This window comes from Alternaria burnsii (assembly GCF_013036055.1).
Source record: "Alternaria burnsii strain CBS107.38 chromosome Unknown 715, whole genome shotgun sequence".
NCBI lineage: Eukaryota > Fungi > Ascomycota > Dothideomycetes > Pleosporales > Pleosporaceae > Alternaria > Alternaria burnsii.
In genome coordinates this window covers 907,327-931,079 of record NW_024066116.1, presented here as the reverse complement: position 1 = coordinate 931,079, position 23,753 = coordinate 907,327, and the positions used below count along the sequence as shown (strand labels likewise).

At 50.9% G+C, this 23,753-nt stretch overlaps 8 protein-coding genes across 8 annotated transcripts; 2 read left to right on the top strand and 6 right to left on the bottom strand.

Annotated features, from left to right (window-relative positions):
• Window positions 1–270: 270 nt before the first annotated feature.
• GT037_007458 (uncharacterized protein) lies at window positions 271–492 on the bottom strand (the record flags this gene model as incomplete). The annotated part of the gene is made up of 2 exons (XM_038932505.1): window positions 271–396; window positions 442–492. 2 exons carry the CDS (start codon window positions 490–492, stop codon window positions 271–273), a joined length of 177 nt encoding a protein of 58 aa, XP_038784993.1.
• Window positions 493–2,409: 1,917 nt separating this feature from the next.
• Window positions 2,410–4,486, bottom strand: GT037_007457 (uncharacterized protein; the record flags this gene model as incomplete). Its single annotated transcript, XM_038932504.1, has 2 exons — window positions 2,410–4,055; window positions 4,249–4,486. The coding sequence occupies 2 exons, from the start codon at window positions 4,484–4,486 to the stop codon at window positions 2,410–2,412; spliced, it is 1,884 nt and encodes a 627-aa protein (XP_038784992.1).
• Window positions 4,487–4,537: 51 nt separating this feature from the next.
• On the top strand, window positions 4,538–4,729 carry GT037_007456 (uncharacterized protein; the record flags this gene model as incomplete). Its single annotated transcript, XM_038932503.1, has 1 exon — window positions 4,538–4,729. The coding sequence occupies one exon, from the start codon at window positions 4,538–4,540 to the stop codon at window positions 4,727–4,729; it is 192 nt and encodes a 63-aa protein (XP_038784991.1).
• Window positions 4,730–6,922: 2,193 nt separating this feature from the next.
• GT037_007455 (phosphatidyl synthase) lies at window positions 6,923–8,262 on the top strand (the record flags this gene model as incomplete). Its single annotated transcript, XM_038932502.1, has 2 exons — window positions 6,923–7,184; window positions 7,235–8,262. The coding sequence occupies 2 exons, from the start codon at window positions 6,923–6,925 to the stop codon at window positions 8,260–8,262; spliced, it is 1,290 nt and encodes a 429-aa protein (XP_038784990.1).
• Window positions 8,263–10,303: 2,041 nt separating this feature from the next.
• GT037_007454 (cupredoxin) lies at window positions 10,304–12,259 on the bottom strand (the record flags this gene model as incomplete). The annotated part of the gene is made up of 5 exons (XM_038932501.1): window positions 10,304–10,520; window positions 10,574–11,183; window positions 11,231–11,761; window positions 11,815–11,972; window positions 12,021–12,259. The coding sequence occupies 5 exons, from the start codon at window positions 12,257–12,259 to the stop codon at window positions 10,304–10,306; spliced, it is 1,755 nt and encodes a 584-aa protein (XP_038784989.1).
• A 1,716-nt stretch (window positions 12,260–13,975) lies between these two features.
• On the bottom strand, window positions 13,976–14,424 carry GT037_007453 (uncharacterized protein; the record flags this gene model as incomplete). Its single annotated transcript, XM_038932500.1, has 2 exons — window positions 13,976–14,013; window positions 14,052–14,424. Coding segments are annotated over 2 exons (411 nt in total), but the record flags the coding sequence as incomplete, so codon positions are not given.
• Window positions 14,425–19,431: 5,007 nt separating this feature from the next.
• GT037_007452 (uncharacterized protein) lies at window positions 19,432–19,998 on the bottom strand (the record flags this gene model as incomplete). Its single annotated transcript, XM_038932499.1, has 1 exon — window positions 19,432–19,998. The coding sequence occupies one exon, from the start codon at window positions 19,996–19,998 to the stop codon at window positions 19,432–19,434; it is 567 nt and encodes a 188-aa protein (XP_038784987.1).
• Window positions 19,999–21,965: 1,967 nt separating this feature from the next.
• On the bottom strand, window positions 21,966–23,463 carry GT037_007451 (actin actin-like protein; the record flags this gene model as incomplete). The annotated part of the gene is made up of 4 exons (XM_038932498.1): window positions 21,966–22,130; window positions 22,180–22,971; window positions 23,033–23,179; window positions 23,239–23,463. The coding sequence occupies 4 exons, from the start codon at window positions 23,461–23,463 to the stop codon at window positions 21,966–21,968; spliced, it is 1,329 nt and encodes a 442-aa protein (XP_038784986.1).
• Between the last annotated feature and the right edge of the window lie 290 nt (window positions 23,464–23,753).

Sequence of the window (23,753 nt, the reverse complement as noted above, 5' to 3'; positions counted from 1 at the left end):
AGAAGGGTGTGGTGAGGCAGCGTATCGTCGGCCGTTGTCTATATGGTCGTCGGTGGTGTGAGTGTGGGAGGGCTTGACGTGGACGAAAGTGTTTCTTTGTAATTGGTGGTTGTGCTGGATAGTGCGAGGAAGGAGTGGGCTGTAGGGCAGACAAAGTAGTATATGGGCAACGGCTGCGCTTGGCGGCCTTCTTTAATCCAGGAACAGACAAGGCGCACACCGAATTTTCAGCTAAATCTTACAAGCACACGATTATCCCTTGACTCCTAGTCATTCGGGCTTCCATCCGCCTCCGCTCAATTCGGGCTCCGAGGGCACTTCCCTGTTTGTCTCCTGTGCTAGCGCTGGACAACGAGAGCCGCGACGCTGGTTAAGGCCCCACTGAGCAACGGTGTCCTGTATGACGCAGCCCATGGATATACTACGGGGTCCGCCAATCATAGTCCAGGCACACTGAGCCGTCGCTGTCCTGGCCTGATGATTCTCAGGCATCCAGGAAGGCTGTGGAAGCACTGAGGAAGCATATGCTGGGACAGTGAACAAGAACAGGACATGCACTGCCCTGCCCTGCCGTTTGTCAATCGCCGGTTGCACTACATCAGGCCTATCATGGCCATGCCGTGCCTTCCGGCGAGGGGATGCAAGGCTGGCTCGCAAGCAGAAGCAACCTCAAAGGCCCTGATGTTGTTCGGTTCGTTGTCGTCGATCAATTCGTTGACTCACCGGTCCTATCGCGCTGGTCGTGCGATGGCCCTGTTGCGAAACCTTGACGAGTACAGGCCGGCTTGTTAGCATTGGCTATACCACAGGTCGTCATGTTTGCTACATGGTATCCGCATTGCCGACTGCGCGCGGTGCTGCTAGTTTCTGACTGGTCTCGCGCGACAATACGGTGTGTCCGAGTAACACGAAGCAGCAAGCGTATACTGCATCTTGCTCGCTCACTCACTTCACTCGCTGAGTCGCAGTCGTGGCAGACGGACATCAAACGTGCCCATCCAGCGAGTCGCATCCATCGAGCAGGCGCCCCATGTGTGGCGGTGACAGCCCCCATCGCATCGCATCGTCTCACACGTGGCGCGCGGGCAAGTGAAACCCAAGTGCGAAGCCGGCACAACGGTACCACCATCATAGGCGGCTTCTCACGGTCGTGACGGCGCAAAGTCAGGGATCCACCCTCGACTCGCTCTAAGTTTCCGCTGGCCCCTCAATTTGCTGCAGCCGACTCGGCTGCTTCACAATTACAGCACGTACCGCTTTTTCACACAGAATGGCGCGACAATGCTCTACGCCCAATGCTCGTATCCGCATCGCCCTGCCCACTGCGAGTCGCGTGATTGTTCCATGGCTGTGCTCCAAAGTTTCCATGCCTTCGAGAAGGAAGGATTCCTGCCCCTGACAGCCACTTGCCAATCATACCACCGCGCCCCCGCACATCAACCGTAGTGCCAACGTGCCGGGCTTTTCCAGCTCATCCCAATGTCCATGTGACTTGCTGGCGGTGTGATGCATCTTTGTTCATCGTCGCGCTTTGTCCAATCGTTTCTTTGTTGCTGCTGTATTCTAAGCGACCTCTCTCATGCCTTGACTGTGTCTCCAGCGCCGCATTCGGCCCTTGGGCATCAGCGTCCTTTCGTAGCTCATCGGGCGCATATCCGGTAGGCTCGCCGTTGTCAGTGATTGCCGTTTGCTAAGTAGGGATGGCCGGCACTGTGTTGTCACAAACTCATAGGGCTCACCAGAAATAGCGCTGCACGTAACCCCGCCTGCTCTGAGCCACGCTCGAAACATTTGCAATCGATGACATGCATGTACCCATCACCCCGTACGAAGGCGTCATGCCTGCACCTATTCTGTCGCTGTCTTTATGTGCGCTTCTGCATTAAGCTTCTGCATTGAGCCTTTCTGGCTGTCTGCGGCTCCTGTCGTGCTGCAATGCCGTTCACAGTCTGATCAACGTGGGCGATCAGAATCTTATTCTGCGTACGAGCTGTGCGACTCGGACTGTAGCTTGAACTGCGCATCTTGTACAATTTGCGCCAATGGGAATCTGCGAGCCCCATAAAAATGTCTGATTCGCTGATGGCAGTAGGTTATACGCCGTTTACTTAGCCTACCACGGTACTGCAATGCCATATCGATAGGCAAGAAAAGGCGAAACTGTGTTACAAGAAGAGCCGAAACCTCGATCAAATTTCAGCCTCAGGTATCCCGCGTTCGCAGTGAGCCGCTCATCTAGCATGTACCCTGTCAACGTTTGTCAGGATCGACGAGGTGGAGTGCCCCCATCACGGCTTGTTGGGATATCGCAGCCAGAAGAAGACCCTTTGAAATTTCGGCTCAATATGCGTCCGCTCGCCCTCGCTGGTTCTTGTGCAAATGCATGTAACTTCAAGATGCGGGACGTTATTATGTTACTAGAACCTTGGATGAGGTGAGACCTGAAGATGCGTTGTTCTGTAGAGATGCATGGGTCACCCACTGCTTGTCGGAAACTTTGCGCTCTAACATCTCGTCGCCCTGTTCACTTTGAGTCAATCTCTCAACAAATCCGCCGAAGAGTAGTGGACTGGCGTTACGGGATCTCAATGGTGGCGCAAAGCTTCTTGGATCTGGGGCGTCGTAGCCCGCGTCAGAAGCAAGTTCTGATCCGGACTCGTACACTATGGGGCTGACAGAGCTGACTGCGCGGGATATTGGCAGATACTCTGAAGATGCATTTCCGGAGTACCTTGAAATCAGTGGAGATGTCTTGCATGCATGGTCCTGCATCCCTAGCAACGAAAGTTTATCATCACTCTGGAACACAAATGCCCGCCAATTCTTCTCGTCCTCGTCCAGACTTCGCAAAGCGGTGGTCACCGGTTCCTCTCGACGAATGGCGGTCACGCCAGAGGGATGCGTCAGTACTGGCTCTCTAATATGCCTCGTCAAGGAAGGCAAAGAGGCGGAAATTGAGGACGAGCTGACGCGGCTCTGACCACCCTGACCGTGAGTGGCCTGTTGTGACCAGTTCGTTGGAGCTTCATTGTCCTGTTTCGTGGTGGGGTGATCATGCAAGAAACTGCTTCTGGCTGTATCGGAGTGACTTGAACCATCGGAAATTGCGAGATACGTCTTCCAGGGTCCTTCATCGACGATTGCGTGGCCTGCCGAAATCTCAACATTGACAGGATGCTCCATATCAATATCGACCTGATGCATATGTTCCGTCTTGGACGGGAGCGCCGAGTCTGGAATGCAAAAAGGCTGTGTCTCACCGATCTGGTAGTCATCTGATGCAGTACGACTACGGCTACCTGCAGCAGAGTTGGAGCCGCTGAAGGCGAGACGGAAAGCGCGCTCACCGCTATGAACATGATGCGTGAGTCGAAATTCATGTGTAAAGCTCCCGGTCTGTCGCGAGGTTATTGTCGTGGGTTGACACTGCAGTCTAAGCTGATCACCGATAACGTCCCCTTGCTCAGAAGCACCTGAAGATAGACTAGCTACGTTGCGCCGAGCAATACTATAGCACTGAGGCTGCTCACCGGTCGACGGCGCACGAGAATTAACACGAGCTTGCTCAGAAGCACTAGTTGCTGCATGAAGCTGAAGATTAACAAGCGGCTTCTCTGAGTGTTGCTGTGCAAGAGGTCCTTCCTGGTCGAAGAGCATTAGCTCAGAGAAAGCATGCGACTGCGCATATTGGTTCAGCTGTGTAGAGCAAATGCTTGTCATTGCATCTGTACCAATCCGGATTCGCATATTGTCGACATTTTGGTGTGGACCATTCTCTCTGAGCATGTGGGAAAAGTTGTCGTTTGCAAAGTCAAGGTCTTTATCCCTGAATTCTTCATTGTCCCTCTGTCTTGGAGCTGCGCTGCGTCCTTTTTTCGTTCTCCTACGCTTGCCGATTCTGCTCTTCTCCCTGCTTGATTGGCACCGTAGGCTGACCGGTTTCGCTGGGTCAAGGCCGACCCAATCTTGCTGTGTCAAAAGCCTCCTCCTGTTGGCTTCAAGCCACTGGAGGTCCATGTCCATCTCTGGGGTCCTGTGTTTCCCGTCATGCAAGTCTGTTGGGTTGTTAGTCCATCTTCACGTGGCCCTAGCAAGTGAGCAGCAAGTCACCACTAATGCCTCTATGGATGCGAACTTTTGCATTCGAGTTCGAAGGAGAACGGCGCAAAAGATTTTTCGAATGCCCTTCGTATGACGTTCTTGTCAATCGTCTCTTGTCTGACGTGGGCTCACGCTGCGTTCTCTTACTTAGACGCTTCGCTGTATGTCCTGTATGCCACCGCACTGAGCCTGAGCCAAATGGAACTAGGTTCCAAATATCGAATTTGTCGTTGTCTATTAAATGGTTCGGTCGGAGAGGAGCGGCATGTGAGTCAGTAGCATTTTGTAGTTGTGTGCGCGCCTTAGCAAAGTACGCTTTCTGCTGTTGGAGCACGCCTGCGTTAGCTTTCTTGGTGCGCTGCAGCAAGCCGCCTGTCCAGTTCATGTGTATAGCATATCAGCACTGTTCTATAATTGCACAGGTTGAAGGAGAATCATGCGAGAAGAGGTAATTGGAAGGCAGTGGATGCTGATCGAAGCTGCGGCATGCGCTTGCCTGCTGAATATGGGTAGCTCCTTCCCCAGCTACGTCTTTTTCCTCTCCGTCCGACCAAGCCCTAAGGTTGCGACACAACTGCAGCACTCCACACCTCGTATTGTGCACTCGACCCTCCACAGCGCTGGCTGACCCATCTTCCTCGGTTACTATTCAACGAGCGTCCTCCACGACTCATGCTCGGATCTGTCTTGCCGGCGGAAAAACAAGAACAGATGAAAGGGTCCAAATCGTTTGGTCGATCAGCGCCTCCATCACTTCCCTCCGCAAGAATAGTGGAGCGCCGGAGAGGTACCGAGACCCTGCGACGGGATCCCCGTGGGTGTAGGAAATCTTTAACAATCATGGCCATAGGGTGCGGGGACGGCCACTTTAAGGATGCATCGCGTTGCTACACCATAATCCACAAATATAGCAGGATATGCGAAGTCCAACAGTTCTGTAGGACCGATTTTAGAGCTATCCACAACTCAGACTTTGCGGTTACACCTGGGGAAATCGTGGAGACGTGGAGAAGGATGGGGTTGACAACCACAACCCCATACCAGATCCACCACCGTTCCCAACCATACTCCATTTATCCGTCTCTTCAATTCCAAGCCTAAACGCCAGTCGCAATAAGTGTGCTCCGTACATGGCGCTGTCTTCTCGGCAGCTGCATCAGATCATTGCTTCTTGCAGCGTGGAATCCGGTCCTGAACGGGTCTTGCGGCATCTGAAGGCGCCCATGTACACAGGGTCCGCGACTTGACTGGTCATTGGGTACATTCTTCCTAAATGACCAGGCATCGGTGTTGCATTTTCGCTCAAATGCCTCAATTTACTTCCACCCGCCATTCGCAGTTGCTGGATCGTCCTTCCCGAAGGTTTTGGAAAATGGATAGTAGGTTTGTTGATGGCGCAACACCTGCCAGCCCATATCCACGCTTGCAGCCTGACCCTATAATGCGAAATGATGGCATACATGCTGCCGCAGCCCTTACTGCAGCTGCGCCGCCAGTTGCGGTGTACCTTCATGTACAGTTACGTCAAGCGCCACGCCCTGAGACTCTTGCTGTGGGTACTGGTTCTACTGGCGACCCACTCCATGTAAGCTGCGTAGATATCGCTCAATGCACGCGCCTACAGTCGGAACGATGGTGCATCGGTTGTTACATTCGACATGTGAAAGGCAGCGATAAGGACCCCACCTATAGTATCGCAGACGTGTTTCGTTTCTGTCGAGGTGAGCATGTTCAGTCGAATGGCCACAATCTGTCTTACATGTGGTAACGGTGGACAAATGCTAAGAGGCTAAGACGGATTGGCATGTCTGCCGAGATAGCCTACGTTTGAGGCTCAAGTTGCCTCATCTAGCTTCCGATACTTGGCGAGAACTGTCGGCCGGCTTGTTCTCGCCGGAAACGAGGAGCTGTCGATCGGAGGTGGTGGTAAGCTTCAACAGGGACTCATCACCAAGGCCTGCCCTGAGTCCCTGAGGCTGTTCATTTGCGGGCGTCTCCAGCCGAATCGAATAGCCATCCTAAGGCGCCGAAGCGATATGCGAGCTAATCATAAATGACATCACTAGCGCAGATGGCCTCAAAACTCTGCAACACCGTTCCACAGCAACACCAGCCGCGGCCGTCTACCACATGGCGCGCATGGGACGGCAATAATCCGAGACCGCCAGAGATGCAGGAGACCCTGTACCGTGACTGTCATACCCACTCTTATTGCAACATTACCGGACTGCGTGTCGAATGGGAATCGAGAAACATGCCACAATCTCTCACTCCATGGCGGAAGCGCACGCCTGGGCACTCTCTACCGCTATCGACTAGTATCGCGTTTGGTGTCGCAAATGTGTCCCTTGTTCTGGAGCTGACCGAGTGACGCCATCGATCTACGCAATGCCATCCAACAGAATCCCGAGCCATACCCTTATCGCTCAAGGTCCGGCACATCGACGTAGAAGTGCATTGTACCTTGCCGCTATACTTGCAGTACGTGTTTGAGTAATGTAGGGGGCGAAGTAAGGACTACTGTATGTCTTCGGTATAAATGTCTCGGTATTCTTCGTACAAACCAACCATCTATCATTATATCCACCTCCACATATCCACATATCCACATACCCACATACCCACAGTTCTCTCCGCTTCTTTTGAGGGGTTACCTGGAGTCTCGACCTATCTACCGGGCTCGTATACTATAAAGGCTACCAGAATTCCAGTGTTTTGAGATTTCATCACACCAGACTCCAACAAACTCCTTCATTCGCAGCAAACAACACAAGTTGCAAGACTCTCCGTTGGAAGATCAGTTTTCATATTATCCTTAACAATGTCGGCGCCTTCTCTTGCAGTCCCTGCCTCGACAGGAAACCCTCGACGCCTATCTTCCAGTGAAGCCACCCGCGAGAACATCACAATGGGCCCAACAGTCGTCGTACCTCCACAACATCTCATGGCCCCGTCAAAAGCATCGGAGATTGCCAGCGCTTTCGAGACTGCCAGACATCACCTTGACTCTGCCGCGACTCCTGGGTCGCCTGGTTATACTCCTCCCGAAACTTCAGTCACGGACAAGTATGCTTTCGCTTTTGGTAAGTTGAACTCCATTAGTTCAAAGTGAATTTATTCTAACATAGCTCAGATATTGACGGTGTCCTCATCCGAGGTGGTCGACCTATTCCAGAAGCTGTTGAAGCCATGAAAATGCTCAATGGTGAGAATGAATACGGTATCGTAGTGCCATACATCTTTGTCACCAACGGTGGTGGAAAGACTGAAGCCGAGCGCTGCGTACAGCTCAGCAAGCAAATGGAAATCGAAGTATCACCTGGTCAATTCATCTGCGGACACACTCCCATGAGGGAGATGGCAGAGAAGTACAACACTGTCCTCGTTGTTGGAGGCGAGGGCGAGAAGTGTCGCATCGTGGCTGAGGGCTACGGCTTCAAGGATGTCGTTACCCCAGGAGATATCATCAAAGACAACCAGGACACTACACCCTTCCGCAAACTCACAGAGGAAGAGTACAAGAACTCACGAGCACGAAACTTCGCTGAAGTCGAGATCGAGGCGATCTTCGTCTTCGCCGATTCTCGGGATTGGGCATCTGATCAACAGATCATCTTGGATCTGTTGATGTCAAAGAAAGGTCGTCTTGGAACCCGATCCGCCAACTTCGACGAGGGTCCACCAGTCTTCTTCTCGCACAACGACGTTGTTTGGAGTGCTTCGCACGACCTTACCCGCATTGGTATGGGTGCCCTCCGTGTTTCACTTGAGGCTATGTTCAAGGCAGTCACTGGCCGAGAGCTTAAGACTACCGCATTCGGCAAACCTCAAATCGGCACTTTCGAGTTTGCCACTCGTCTTCTCCAGGAGTGGCGAAGGGACACTCATGGCATCAACTCCGCTCCTTCAACCGTCTACTTTGTAGGTGACACACCCGAGTCGGACATCAGAGGCACCAACGAGTATAACGCGCACACCGACTCAGCAAACTGGTACTCCATACTGGTAGAGACAGGCGTCTACCAACGCGGTACTACTCCTCGCTTTGAGCCCAAGGCTATTGTGCAAAATGTCCTCGAAGCTGTCAAGCATGGTATGGAGCGCGAGTACAAAAAGGCTCTAAGGGAGAGCATGATGAACACTGGTGTGCTTGAGCAGTAAGAAGGATCTGCTTTCCCTTCTTTCTCTTTTTTTGGTTTTCTGCATAGCATGGCGCATGGGTATTACCTCATTTGATTTCATTACATCGCTGGCAATAATGGCCATAGATCATAGACACTTGGCTAGATCACGAAATGGTAGATACAAACACAACACATGATACCACGCAGGCATAATAGCCTTGTCACATCATTTACAATTTTCCATTGTTCTTTCTCAGATTAATGAAGACCAACACATTGAAACGTGAACTACTACTACTACTACTACTACTACTACTACTACTACTACTACTACTACTACTACTACTACTACTACCACTACTCTGACTAACTACAGACGTCTGCATCATCGACCAAGTCGATCCGGCCATATTCAGGCCGTCTCCTCGCCTCGAAATGCCTCACGTAGACACATCATACCCGTACCAGCGCGTGCGGCAACTTCCGATTCTGGTCATTCACACTTGAGATGACGAAAGTACTTACGCCGCGTTACCCGGCATTTCCCAGGCGACACTACTTTGTACGCGGCACACAACACCGCGAAGCTTGTGTTGCGAACCGCCTCAGTCGGGCCGAGAAGCTCATAAGTCGCCGGTTTAGTGCGGCCAACAGCACTTACAATTGCGGCGGCCAACCACACCATCCATCATATCAGCCCACACCTAAGCTACGAGAATGGCCGAGAATACCATTGCCGATGGGATCGCGATCAACGTTGTGTGAGGTGCAATATGTGGGCTCTGAGATTAAGGATTGTGGCATTCGCGGCTATGGGAGGTTAATTATGGGTGGGTGGATAGGTGGGTTGAGAGGAGTATTGTAAGAGGATCGATCGTGATAGGTGTTTCCATTCTGGCGGAACGGTTTCCGCATCTGCAAGAGGAAGTTACGAAGGTCTTGTCGCACCTTTCATCACGATTCCCTACTCTGGCTCCACTATGGCGTACCTACTGACACGACGTTACGGCACATCGCACTCTTGCACCATCTTTCTCGGCACGGATAACATATCTTCCTGCGGCACCGCATGGTAGCCTGCACATGTTTCGAATCAATCACCAGGCGACGTTGCAATATGGGTCTCTATGTGGACCCTAAGGCACGCGCTTGACCAAACAGCCCACCCGTCCGCGCAATCTTATCGTTTGGACGGAATGGAAGATGTCGGAAACAATCCTGAAACCATCGACACGTCTGTTTCTAAACTCTCAAGATTTTCCCGAAGACACGACACTGACAAGTCTGCACTCGTTGCATGAGTCATGGCACAACACAGGTGGCCCCGGACCCCGCGAGTCGTATTCCAACGGCTGATTATCTGGGGTGGCCTGCGGGCTATGCTAGGTGTTGGTGACGGGGACGGCCTTGCTTGTCCATTGGAGCATGCAAGTTTGGGAATGGCTGGTTTACGTGAGACTAGGACCCTGGTGGACAGCGATGTCTGACACTGAATATCCTGTCTCTTTCGCATTCTCCTTCTAGCAGGTGAGCAGATTTCCGCTTCCCCGCTGGAAGAGGCGTTGTCTCGGCGGAACCGTAATGAAGCCAGGCCGCAGGCTGTTCGACCTGCTGCAATAGGCATACTGATCCCTGCAACTGAGATATGTAGATGAGCGGTCGCTAATGCTTAACGCCGATGCTTCGTTTGGCTTTCGACGTACGTGTGATGGGGTACGAAGTCCGTATGGCGTGGGAGAATTCAGTACGAGATTGACGGTCGTAACGAGATGAACACATTTTGTGTACTCTCTCGGTTGAGACAAAGATCTTTGCGGATGTTCGTATGAACCATGGTAGTTATCTCACGTGGTTGATCGCTTGCTTCGTATTTCGTTGGTGGTATGGCATACACTACCTACCCACCTATGTCTTGACGACATGCATTAGCTTGAAGACTGACCTCCACACTATCGAATCCAGAGTGTATCAGTAAATTATGCAGAGCAAGTAATATTGATATATGATGAAAAATGAATGATAATAAGAGAAGTGACACATGACCGGGTCTAATCATATATGAGAGAACCATCGTATCTTTATTGGGCACGGTCCTCCTCAAATTCTTGCTCAGAGCGCTCGTTGTAGGCATTGAGGCTGTTAAACCAGTCTAGCTTACTACGAATAGCCTTTTCCGTGTAATCCGCAGTGTCAATGTTCTTCGGTCGGAATTCTGGCTCCATAGGATCTATGAAGACCGTAGTATTATCGTAGCCCCATTTTTCGAGGTTCGTGACGTTGAATGCAACCATCATGCTACTTTTTGTTAGTATTCAAAGCAATGAGATGGTGACCGTGAAGAGACTTACTCGTGGTCTTCATGGATAAGGTTGTGACAATGGAACATGTAGACACCCTCCCATGGTGCGTACCTAGCCACAACACGGACGGATTCACCAGGGGCTATCCAAACGATATCCTTTTCACCCGCTGCCTCGTATGGCATCACATCGTTACGGCCGCCAGTGCGAGAAAGCACCTGGAAATCAACGAGGTGGATATGAACAGGATGCGAGGCATTTCCACCTCCGTGTCTCAATTCCCAAATCTCGTCATTGCCTAAAACAGGTCTTGTCAAGATTCGGTTCTCGATATCCTCCCAACCAACTCCATTGATGAGCCACTCGCCATCAATTCGAGAGAAAGTGAAATTCTTAGTGACGTTGGTTTGTGGTAGTGGAGGAATGTAGCGAAGGTCAGATGGCACGGGGTCGTTGTTGGTGCTGTCGGCTGCAGTGTCACTGACTACGAATCGCATGACACGATCGGTTGCAGCATAGTCAAGATTGCCCGCCATCCCACGCTCGTTGAGCATTGTAATGTTCTTGCCCTTGTAGTTGGCGAAGTCGACGACCATCTCGTAACGTTCGCCTTCAGCGATCGCGAAGCTCTTCGTGTTTACTGGATGAGAGAACAGTCCTGACAATATGTTAAAGAAACCCCAAAAGGCTGTCAAACACACATACCACCATCCGAGCCAATCATGTCGAAACTCAGTGACTCTTCAGTTTCATCGTCTTGTAAGTATAGATTATAAGAACGACTGACGGAACCATCAAGGACGCGAAAGCGATATTTACACGGCTCAACGTTTATGTACGGCCAAGGCTGACCGTTCACATGGATCACATCGCCCCAAAGTCCAGTATTATTATGTGTATCGAAAAGCAGGGAGCCATCGGCGGCGTATTGTTTCGCACTCAAGGCCAATGGGATATCGTAATCACCAGTTGGTAAGTCGAGAGCTTGTTCGTCTTCATCCGTTAAGAGATAGAAGCCGTATAGACCCATGTAGACATTCTCGCCAGTTTGACGCTCAGTGTGGTCGTGATACCAGATGGATCGCGCATTCTGTGCATTTGGATAATAATAATCCTTGTACTGGCCAGGATGGGCGTAATCGGCAGCCCAGCCATCGAAAGGGGCGCGGTTATACTGTCCATGGACATGGACAGATGAGTTTGTGGGACTATTGTTGGTGAAGCGAACCACAGCCTCTGAAAAACTTTGTCAGTATCGACCCTATCAAACAAACCAGCTTGAAGCTTACCTCGCCCTTTTCGCATCATGAAAGTTGGTCCTGGTGACAACCCATCATATGTGTACAATGGGGTAGCTGGTAGATTAGGGTATATTTGTTTCGTGGCCGACTTGACTTCAACCTCGTAATAATCGATAATGGCACCGGTAGTCTCATTGGTATATGTACTACCCCGTGTTAATGCTAAGCTATATTCAAGGTACTGCCTTACTTACAATGTCGATTTCTTCACTGGGGGTACAGGTAGAGGATACTCGAAGATCCATGTGTATTCTGGACTATCCCATCTTTCCGATTTGTTGTTCGGTGGTATCGTGTCGTATAGTGGCACGCTCGTCTGGCTAGGGAGTGCAATGAGAGACGACAAAGTCACGCTGGCTAAAGGAGTGGCATGTATGCTGTGTGTCAAACAGCTAACGAAAAGAAATGAACGAGTGACAAAGGGAGAAAACATATTGAGATAAAAACCTACCAACTTGACGACACGTCCTCCGCGGCATCTCGAAAGCTTTAAGGGGAGAACGATAGCACATCTCATGCAACCACACTAGTCGTTTCATTGACGTAGTATATCAGGACCAGTCCGTTCGATGAGACATGGCCAGCTGATAGATCCTGCGTCTCTGGCAGAACGAAGGTCAGACGCAAGGACGTTTGTGGCTTACTCCCAGGTGCGTTTATCCTTATGTAGTGACTCCTAAATAGAAACATGATTCACCATCTCAGGAAAGGAAGTTCAAGGAGAGTTCGCCCCATCGAAGATGCAAGCTTTGGCTGATAAAAGCCAAGAAAAAAGAAGGTAAGGGGGATCTCCAGCCAGTACGCTACAAGAATGTGGTGAGCGCCTGAGTATCCTCGGCATCAACAGATGTAGATCCGAGAAGATCAGCATGTGGCTTTCTCTGTCACTCAATAGATAAGACGGCTGTACAATTAGCGCAGTGGGTAAGTTGATGTTGTGAACGGCAAGGTGATGATCCGTAAACCCTTCTCGCGTGCAGACAGCGTCTAGTCCCAAAGCGACTGCACTAATGCTTTCTTTGGTTCCGCTTCCTCCTTACTTCACATGCTTTCCTTGCGATAACCAGATTACTTCCAGCACGCGAGACGTTGGCACTGCCTGTGCATGTGTGCTCTTATCTTTGGCCAACTCTTACAAGGCTTTTGATCATAATGTCAGTCGCTCTCTCGTGCTATCCCATGCCCTCAACAACCTCGTTTTATGTGCTGTGGCGCAGGCTAAGCAGCGCTATGCTTTCTCCATTGCTCTCGCTTCCACAAAAAGCAGGTTCGCATCTATTCTCGAAAATGGCCTGCGCGCTAACATGATGACGAGGCTGGAGGAGATCTCCTGATTCATTTGCATCTCTTGGTATGTCATGGCTGCCACATTCACGCCGTGCTTGTTGCTACACGGCTTCGGATATTGCGTTCTGTGGAGTCGCACAGTACACTCTCTGTACACAGATCCGGGAGTTGCCACCGCGGACTGATGCAGGTGATCTATGAAACGGCAATCGAGCACGGGAATCAAAAACGCATGATCGTCGGAGATGGACGTTGCCACGGTAGTGAACGCACACCATTATATCTGGAGTTGGTGTATTGGTCGAAGCGATAACACGGCTATCGCCTGTGTTGAGACCTCTAAAAAGCTTATTCAAGAGCGCGGACAAGCTCAACAACACGCACCCTTGTAAAGCCACTGACCAGTACATCGATTCGGACAAATACGTAATAAATGTCAACAATTGGCGATCCGGATGACATTCTGACTCATAGACTGACCACTTCGTCGCTTCATTACTACATTCAGGCCAATCATGAGGGCGATACGTATTATTCTGGAATGGTAAGTACTTGGGCACAATAATTCCCATGCATCAAACGCAACACCAGGCATAGAGAATTCACTGCTGAAGTCTGCTGAATCTCAAGCCGGATGTAAATTATAGTCTAGAGTGTAGGCAAGAAGTTTCCCGCGCAAGTAATCACCATGACTCTCCTCAGCATGCCTATTAATATCATGACCTGCATGATAGTAACCGCCATAGCCTTGGTCGTGTTCTCCATCATAGCCTCTATCATAGTATTCGTTATACTCTCAATCGTGACCATTGAATGCGCCACATCTTCCATAAAAATCAGCGTCGTATCTGTCATACTAATCTCAGTCATCGAAGTGACCTTCATAGCCCCATTTTATCGCTAGACTATTTAGAACAAGATCTCAGTAAAATGCATACCTGTCATATCCACCATAACCCGCATAGCCACCAGAAAGTCCACGATTTTCAAGTTCATCAAACCCCCATCAAAGTCGTCTAATCCACCATACCCATACCAACCGTATTCTCCATGTCTGCCCCAGAATTCAACATTCTCATCATACAAACTCACTACGCCCGGGTAGCCAACATAGTCGTAGTAGCCACAATTACCTCCAATCATGCCGCCATAATCATCATAGTCTCTAGAATCATGAACATCATCATAAGACCCTTTTTGATAACCTCCAGCGTATTCGCAATAATCACCCTTATCACACTCGTTACGGTATTCATTGCAGATCTTCTGTATGAAATCAGCTTGTCTAACTTGGTCGTAGCCGCGGTGGAAGCTGATAACATATGTATGTTAACATAGCAAAAGGTATTGCGGAGCACAGCGCAACGTAAGAAAGAGCAGTCGCTGAAAACTAGAGTAAGGGATGCACACCTGTTGAGATGTCCCGCCATAGGTGCTTCATTCGCCCCATGCTTACAACCCCGTGCTTTAGCTTCCTCTACAGTTAGCTGCTTTCTTTTGTTACGAACCAATTCGAGGGCAACAACATCTCTTGGGAATTAGTAGTAGGTATCATCTGCCCTCTCCCTACCAATCTAGTCGTGTAGATCATTCTTATCGTAGTTTGCGGAAGGGTCACCTAGGTTTTCCTGCTTGCATTTCCGGTTGCGGCGGCTTCTGCGACCCATATTTCGGTTGTGTCTATGAACAACAAAGGATAGCTAAGGTATCTGATTATTGATATGTTGCTATAGAAATTCAACCAGCTAGTGAGAGCTCCCAAGTTTACGTAATTTTTATAAGCAGTATCATGATGAAACTGCGCCCGCTGGCAAAATAGCTGAGATCTTCAACAAGTGATGGACACGGCGACCTTCGAGTACCCATTGATCATTCATCCTCTCTTTTTGACAGCACAGAGGTATATCTGGCGTAAGTATCGAAGAGGTATGTTAGTCATATTTGTAGTTAGGTGAGGCATGTTGCGCACTCACTCAAGGCGTTTCGTAGGGCAGGTGCTTTGTTGCCATCTGTCCGCTGTGCCTGGCGCTCGAATTGACACTTATCTTGTTTTGGGTCGTTACTATCCATGTCAGTCTCATTCAGACGAACGCTGACTGAAGTGCTTTGCCAAAGCCATCTCACACACACGCGACTGCCGCGACTCCTCTCGATGCCTCATAATCCTTCACAGTACGCATATCTGCAGTATACCCTCCATGATCTTCCATGTGGAGACACAACCGACATCGAGCAACCCTGCCTGAGCAACAAGCAAGCTTGCCGCGATTACGACGCGCGTCGCCTTAGGTCTTGGTCTCGAGGCTGTAATGGATCCAACGCAATCATTGAAAAGAGAAAGCAAGCCTTGCCGTCGGCCTGATAACCAAATGGAAACTATCCCCGAGCGGAAAAAAAAGAGAAGCTTGATTTCACGCGTAGTTGCCGCAAATATCCATGTTTCGTTCGTGCAGGGCGGGTCTATACGGTCCGAATATAAAGGCCCGAGGCGGCTGATCAGTCCTGGCGATCTCGATCGTGGAGTCACGATACATGTGACCTCACGTAATACTGCGATCGAAGTTCGTGGGTTCATCATACCGAACAGCGGCTGGGCTTTCTTGTGACGATGGTAAGCATAGTAGTACCTGATATCGGGCAGTCTACCTTGAATCCATCATGGTGAACAAGGTGCCATGTCAGCTCAACCCAACGTCTGGCTTAGCATTTTGCTTGAATTCCTCGATCATGCAGTCTTGCACATCCTTGAGGGACTGGTGATTGGCTTCAATGCCTGCCCTTCATGGGCAGTGTCCGTGGTTGCATGCATGTATTTCCCAAAGCACTTAGACGAAAAAAAGTTGCCGTAAATGTTAATTTGACTACACCAGGAGTGAGCTTTAAGGAGCAGGCTTTGTGTATCTTGTTCTTGACATGTACCATATACCCGGGAGTAGATTGAGACTCCACGGTCACGCTCAGGGAGACTTGAGTTTCGTCGTCGGACTGGACTCACCTTCGTCGTCAGCAATGACAACGCCCAGGCGCTCTACTACCAGCATTGTAGATCGCACATCGCCTGACTTGACTAAGCCACGGAGGACTGAGAGTGGTGAATCGATGGGAGTGTTCAGCGATAAGTCGGTGAGAGGATTGACCACACCCTCCACAAAAGTCCAGTGCGGCGTTGCGGGGTTAAACGTGTGCGGCTCTGATGTGGGGATACGAAGGCACCTCGTCGTCATGTACATTCACTGCCGTCCTGGTATGATGTATGCCTCGGCAAGTATAAGGCAGCTGTGGCTTGACATGCAAAAAGTGTTACAGACGGTACACTAGCGTAGCGTGCTTCTGGACTGTTGCGCCTGAACGAGTCTAGATATTTGCATGGTGTTTTCGTGTTGCTAGATATCCGTCCCCGAAAGAGCGGCGGAAAGCAGAGGATATCTAACCAGAAGGAGTTAGCTTGTGGTACGAATCCCGGCGATGGCTGCCCAGCCGCCACTGACGTAGTTTCTCTTCATCGTCATTTTGGTTTCTCGATCTCCAGCCCTTTTTACATGCGAACCTAATTGGCGTTCCTGAAACACATCTCCACAGTTCCTGAATGTTCCTGGATTACGTTTTGCTTACAAATTGTGCAGAATGTAGAGTGAGGAGGACCTGATCTTTCACCATGATCGAAATTGACTTTTGTGAGACGAGGAATCAACAGCGACCTGATCCCTGGGCCGTGATGAGCCATGACGAAGGGGGTCGTCATGCCGCCGATGCATCTACGCTAGCTGTGGTTTGAGCCAAAGTTCTCAAAGTTATGGCGTGAGAAGTGGCTTGTAAGGTAAGCGGTGAAAGAACGGCAAGCCAACGGCCACGTGCATCGCGGTTTGTATGCTAGCAGCTGACAGCCGTTCAGTGAGTCGAATTGGACAGCTTACGCTAATGGCTTTCGCGGCATGTCGAGCGCTTCATGAAGTGGAGGCGAGTGTTGATACGACATACCGTATACCGTAATGTGCGACTTTACAAAATACCACCGGTTACTCATCGTTACCTTGACTATACATACTAAAACACCAATCGTGCTTAGAGGCTTGAGGTGGGCCGTCTTGCTCATTGCATTGTAACCGAACTTAGAGGATTGGGTAATAGAGCGGCTCGCAACAGACGGAGAACAGTGCTATGCAAGTATTGACTAAAGGTGCACGAAGGACCAAATGGACTCTTCGAACATTCGATTCGATATGATTTTCCTGATCTCCATGAACGGCAGACACGTGATCTACGACGTTATCGAAGGTCCACGAGTGAGAGATCAGGTCTGCACCACCCTCTCAGTCTCCAAATTTCCTTGGTTCTCACGGCAGACACATACTGTACAGCACACCCTGCATCATGTCCGTCAGCATGCGCTATCAGGATGCTACAACCGTCGCACACCACTCATCCATTCTTCACAACATTATCGATGACCGGAATCTCGCAAACAGCCGATGCCGAATCCCTGCATAATTCTTGACCCACACACATGGCATTTGTTCGGCATCTCAGATCCGTGAAGGAAGGGGGCACGGGGCACAAACCTACCACACCACACCAACCAACGGCACTCGCATCAAAAGACGCAGGGAAGCCGAACCAAAAACGAAATAACACGGCGATAAGGAAGACCCTGTTTTTTTGGTGGGAATCCTCTTCTTGAGCGGGCTGTGCAAAAATAGCATGCGCTGTCAAGCTAAACTCGGATCAGTTTTGTTGTTATCAACATTTGCGAATTTGTGATTCAAAGGATACGAGTTGTCGCTGTATTGGTGGAGTTCGGCACAACTACCTAGCGCCCTAGATCACAACAACCCAAAACCATGCACAACGTGTATGCACATTCCCGCGAAACCAGAAACATGCGCAACACTCGACAATCGACGGTTCCCTTCTCTACCCAGCATCTTCCCCCAAACACCACCTTCAGCCAAGATCACCACCCGGTACACTTCACCTCATCTAGCAACATGTTATGAAGATCCTTCAACCGGCTGCGGGGCTATCAAGCACACAGCGAGTAATTAGCTTGGCAAATCTCCGTTCTAACATAGCCGTCAACAATTCAGATATGTCGATCTTTCCATCCTCCAGGGATACCTCTTTGTTCGACAGTTTTACGCGAACGCCAACGCCGAATGATCACCATCAGAAAATCTCAGGTGATGGCAGTGGTGCATTGGCGATGATCAAAACTGCTGCCAACGGCCCGTCTAAACCTGCTTTTTTCTTTCTCCTTTTGATGATTTGATCGCGATCAGCTAGTCTGTTCAGGCATGGTAAGTGCCGCTGTGGGCGAAGCGAGAGTGCAACTGCAGCCATAGCGTAGCGTACACGCCTTACAGTAGTCCATCGAAGTATGCAAAGTGGGTTGAAAAATGAAGGAGATTCAGGGTCCGCTCGCACGGCGCACTATATGCGTTGGTCAACGTTAGTAACGTGGAGTGATGTGGGGAATGATTTGTTTGTGCTGAATGCATTAGGAAAGCACGGAGAGGCAGGAAAGTCACGTTAGCGGTCGTTGCGACTCGTACAACACACATCACACCCGCTCTTTTCGGCTACTAGTACATGGCTGAGTGTTTCAGAAAAGCGAATGCGGCCGCACTGGATACGGGGTGGTTTTCAATGGGGCGAAGAATGGGGAAGGTCCTGTTCGGGTAGGTCGGCATCTCGCGTGGTACCATTTGGATACAGCGGACAAAGGTACGAGGTATGTGGTGGCAGTGTTGAGAGGAGAGAGGGAGTTGTAGATGCTGTGGTATGTTTATGACGACGTAGGCGTAAGCATTCCAAAAGAATTCCAGAGACTTGTTGGGCCAAAAGGCTACTGGCACGATTTGATGTAAGATGATGTGATATGACTAAGTTGAATTGCTAGCTACATGAGAAAAAGACCCGTCATCTGTCCAGCTCAACACCACTGGTGGAGCGCTTACAGTGAAACTATGGACAGGCGAGATGCTATACATATATGCTATCGGGGAAAACGTATTTGGGTATTTGATAAAAGCGACCGGTGCCACGCTCCAGCACTTGGAGGTGATTGAAGAAGAAGAATGTGCGAGTTCGTGTTTGCCAGAGCGACCGTTCCATCCGTCTACGTCTATGTTGTGTTCGATTCGAGTGTTAGTTTTCGTGTTTCTGGTGGTAATGAATAACGCCGTTCATGCTCCATGCCGTGGGGTAATATGACTCCGGGAATGTATAACAAAAGGAAAAAGGAAAAAGTGACTACTTTTCTCGGTGTCGTGTCCGAGCTGCAGTTACTGAGCGGCTGTGTATTTGTTGCTGACCGGTGAGTCAACTGCCACCAACAGACGTAGCCCGGCCAGGAGAGTACTCTCCTCTTCGACGAGCTTCCTCACGGATGTACTTCTCAACGTGCTGATCGGCCTCGGCTCGGCTTACACCAGCGGTAAGGTAGCCGCCGGCATCTTCTTCAAGTTCCAATGGAGTGACTACTCCAGGGCTGGCTAGGGGCTCTAGACGAGGGCTGGTCGGCTTTGGTCCAAAGCCCCTAGTCTGACGGCTGGTGTTGGCGAGAAGTTGTTGCTGGTAGAGGTACATTTGTCTCTGAACTTCGTACTGTCTGTTGCTTGATCGAGGTGACGCGGGCGAGTTAGGGCTGTCAGGGCCAGCAACAGGTGTGTTTGCTTGACTCGAGCCCTGCGAGGAGGCATAGTTTGCTGGGTGGAAGCGGGGCAGAGAAGGGAGCCTCAGATGTGCAGCAGGCCCGGTGCTGCTGGATTGTCGTGGATTCATTGCTGGTCGACGTCTAGCCTGAGAGGGAATGTCGAGAGGCTGTGATCTGGGTGAGAGAGGCGAGCTGATAGCAGGCATGCTGCGGTCTGCTGTTCGAGAAGACATGTTTTGGTGTGAGGTATCAGATCTGAAGATGACTCGCGAAAGGGAAGGCGAGGTCGGCGGAGATCGCATATGACGTGTGGCGAGGAAACCTCGTGTGTACTTGGGAAGTGAAAGGGTGCGGCTCCGGGGAGGCTGCTATATGAATTTCCCTCAGATGATGTGAGGAGAGAAATGATCGAAAGATAAAGTACCGTGCTTCCGAGCAACAACGCACAGAGCAGCGGCGGTGTCTAATATATCTAACAGCGGAAGGGTCCAGCAAGGCTTGGGACTTGGTGGCAGGCCTCGGGGATGGTAGCCGATCTTATTGGAAAGGTACAGCGTTGATCTTCCGCTTGGAGGCGCACCGTCGTGCGGTAATCGTTCCTGAGAGGGCAACGACGTGATGCACGGCTCAAGTGGATCCCGTTTCAATTTGGTGGAAGCACGAGCGCTTGTTACTGGCAGCACACCAAGCCGGTGTCTATCAGTTGCAACAGGTGGCTGCGGGCCGGTTATGGCGGAGTACAGATGGCGCGTGTGTTTTCCCGAAACTTGGGGTCCACAATCAAAGTAAGCTGGAGTGCGTCGGCTAGTTTGAGGATGGCGCAGATGATTGAGAATTGTTGCTGGGCTGGGAGAGCTAATCTGACAGGTGAGTTGGAATGTGTGGTACCAAGTCCTCCTTTACATATCAACGGAGGACGAGGCCGTAGCTACGAGGCGCGCCATATTTGCAGGCGCTATTATCTCGTCATTAAGCTTCGCAGGCCTTGGTTTCGCTCTTTGAGCGGGGCGCTCTTTTCCTGCCTCGCTAACCATGCGAATCGTCCAACACGCCTACTTGTGCAGCATGTCCATTATGACGCAGTGCAGCAACCGGCTCTTTTCTAAGACTGAACACGTGCCAGCCTTGGAATTCCCGGCGCTAAACGCGTGGTGTGAACACAGCACTGCAGACTTCGATCAATTGCCCTGCAGCTCGACCATCGTGTGGTAGGGCACCGTTGCATCTGCACCGGAGCCCTGCCGTAGGTTGCAGAAACGTTTTCTTTATTTTCGCATTAGGCTTCGCGCGCGTGCCCCATCAAAGTACGGTCTGATGAGACAAATGGAAGCGCGTACAAGACATGACACCACCACACTGGCAGCGACGCCAAGTTGCTTCGACCTTGTGAACGCCCAACAACTGCGGCATTCTTCGCAAACAGCTGTATGGATATTGGCCTGAACCAGATCGCGAGAACGGATCGTCATCTATAATGCGTCTTTTTCATTGTCTACCCCGAAGTTAACCCTGACTTCGCCGAAAAATATATAGGCCATAGTGTTTTGAGGGCGAGCCGCTCGCACGGTACAGACAAAGCTGCACAATCCCATAACACCCAACATGATGGAATTACCGCCTGGACGGACAGCCGCTGGAGCCGCTCCTTCGCGCAATTCTTCCATCCTCTGCTGAGCACTTGCACTGACCGATGACGCCCTTGCAGAAACCTTGATGTATGTGGCATTTGCTAGAGGGATCCGGCTATCTTCGCCGCACTACAATGCCGTCACTTAGTTCTGTCTCGGGCACAAGGAGAAGAGGCTTAGCGCGGCGACTAAATAGACCATCTAATCAGTTCAGTCATGCATCTAGTTGCAATGGAGAGAGTAGTACTTCCAGCCGTGGTAAAAGTCGCACCACGTGGTAGATCTCCCGTACGCGGCCGAAGGCAATATAATACTCTAGCCGCCAGAGTAGCCCGGGCAAATCAAGTCAGCACAGACATTACTAGGGGGGAGCAAGAGCAACCAAAGTTGAGGTTTGATGCGAAACACCGAAGCAGATTAACGGCAAACAAAGACTGCATTGAGAAGGTGACAAGTGGTGAAGGCACCAACGAAAATGTCTTGGTCACTCATGCTACCTGCAGAAGGCCAGCCTTGCCATGAAATTGATTGATTTGTTGGTTGATGTCTGTCCCTGCAAGCCTTGCTCAGTATCATCTCGCGCCCAGCTTCTCCAACGCTCTCGCGCCTTGTTCCTCCCACTCGGCCTTTGATATCCACATGTTCTCTTTGTCGGCCATGATGTTCGCGAGCACAGCTCCACCGAGGAAAACCATGTGCCTTCGCCGTGGCGGATCTTCGATGCGGACCTTGAATTTCTGCATCCATGTTAGCATTGTTTAATTGGACGCGTAGATGTGTACCCACGTTGAGTCGCTCCGGGTTTCCGCCCAGAACCTTGGTGAGCCATAGCTGCTTGAGCTCCTTCTCAAGCCGACTGGGAAGACCTGGGTACATGCTGCTACCACCGCTGAGCACAATGGCCTTGTAGAGACTGCTCCTGACATCAACATCGGCAGCTTGGATCGTGTTGAATAGGAACTCGGCGATACCGGGCTGCTCGACGTCCACAAGATGCGGCTGGAACAGACATTCGGGAGCCTCAAAGCGCTCACTGCCCACCCGGATGACCCGACCATCTGGTAGGGTGTAGGACTCTACCAAGACGGTCGTGTCTTCGCTAAGGCGCTGGTCCAGCTCAAGGTCGTATGAGACATAGCAAAGCTTCTCCTTGATCTGACGGACGGTCTCGAAGTCGGCAGTTCGGTTGAGGGCGTAACCTCTCCGCAGCAGGAGAGCGATGAGGTTGCGGGTCACGTCGCGTCCGGCAACATCGAGACGGCGTGTGAGGTGATTGAGGACGGTGCTCTCGTATACGGGGACAATATGCGTAACACCATCTCCTGAGTCGACTACTACGCCAGACGACAATCCTTGGGCGTATAGAGCTAGGACGGCCTGGATTGCCACGTATACACCCCCAAAGCCGTAGCGCTCAAACATGACTTCACACATGGTTTCGCGGTTCTTGAGCGGGTTCATGGGCGGTTCGGTGAGGAGGATCTTGCGGCCGGTAGGGTCAAGGTTCATCTTGTCGTAGAAGGTGTAGTCCCAGACGTGTTGCATGTCATCCCAGCGCTTGACGATGCCATTTTCCATCTATTGGGCGGGACAAGGTTAGCTCGCTCATGGCATACAGAGGTCGGGGTGGTGCACATACAGGGTACGTGATCTGAAGCATTGAGCGCGCTGCCGCTGCCTCGTCACCGCACATTATGTCCTTGAGCTGGATGTCACCGCCATCTCGCTCTTCAGTTCGTAGGATGGGCCGGCCGACTATTGAGGGAAACTGGTGGTCGGGGAAGTTCTAAAGAGCAACATGTTAGCTTTTGCCATGTCACATCTGGCACTTTGTATGCAACATACCTGCCCGGCGTAACCCGCCTTGAGGAAACCCGTACCGCCATCGAGGACTAATTGAAGGGTAAGTAGAGCTCTGAAGACAGAAGAGGAAGCTGCGCATACCAATGGGAGCTTCAGCCATCCTGTACAAAGCTCGAGAGGGTTGTTGAGGCTGAAGGAGTGGATGTTAGAAGCTGGCCGTAGCTCGGTGTTGCGTGCCTTGAGGTTGACGACGTTGGCGGGGCGCATGGTTGGCTAGGGGTCCGTGAGCACTCAATCGGGCAATGCAGATGCTCCCCTACAACTTGAGATGCGAACTTCACTTCAAGAATGTTAGAGTATGCAAAAGTACCACAGTAGATACACATGGAAACAAGACGAGTACAGTGCAGCATATATGATATGTCACGTCCCCTCAGGCTGCCGGTCCGCTGCACAAGAGACGTGTCTCGACTACCTGCTTCCTGTGCATGGGATAACCAAGTCACTACACCTACAAGTCCTCTATTACACCAGAGCCTGTGAGCTTCATCTATGCT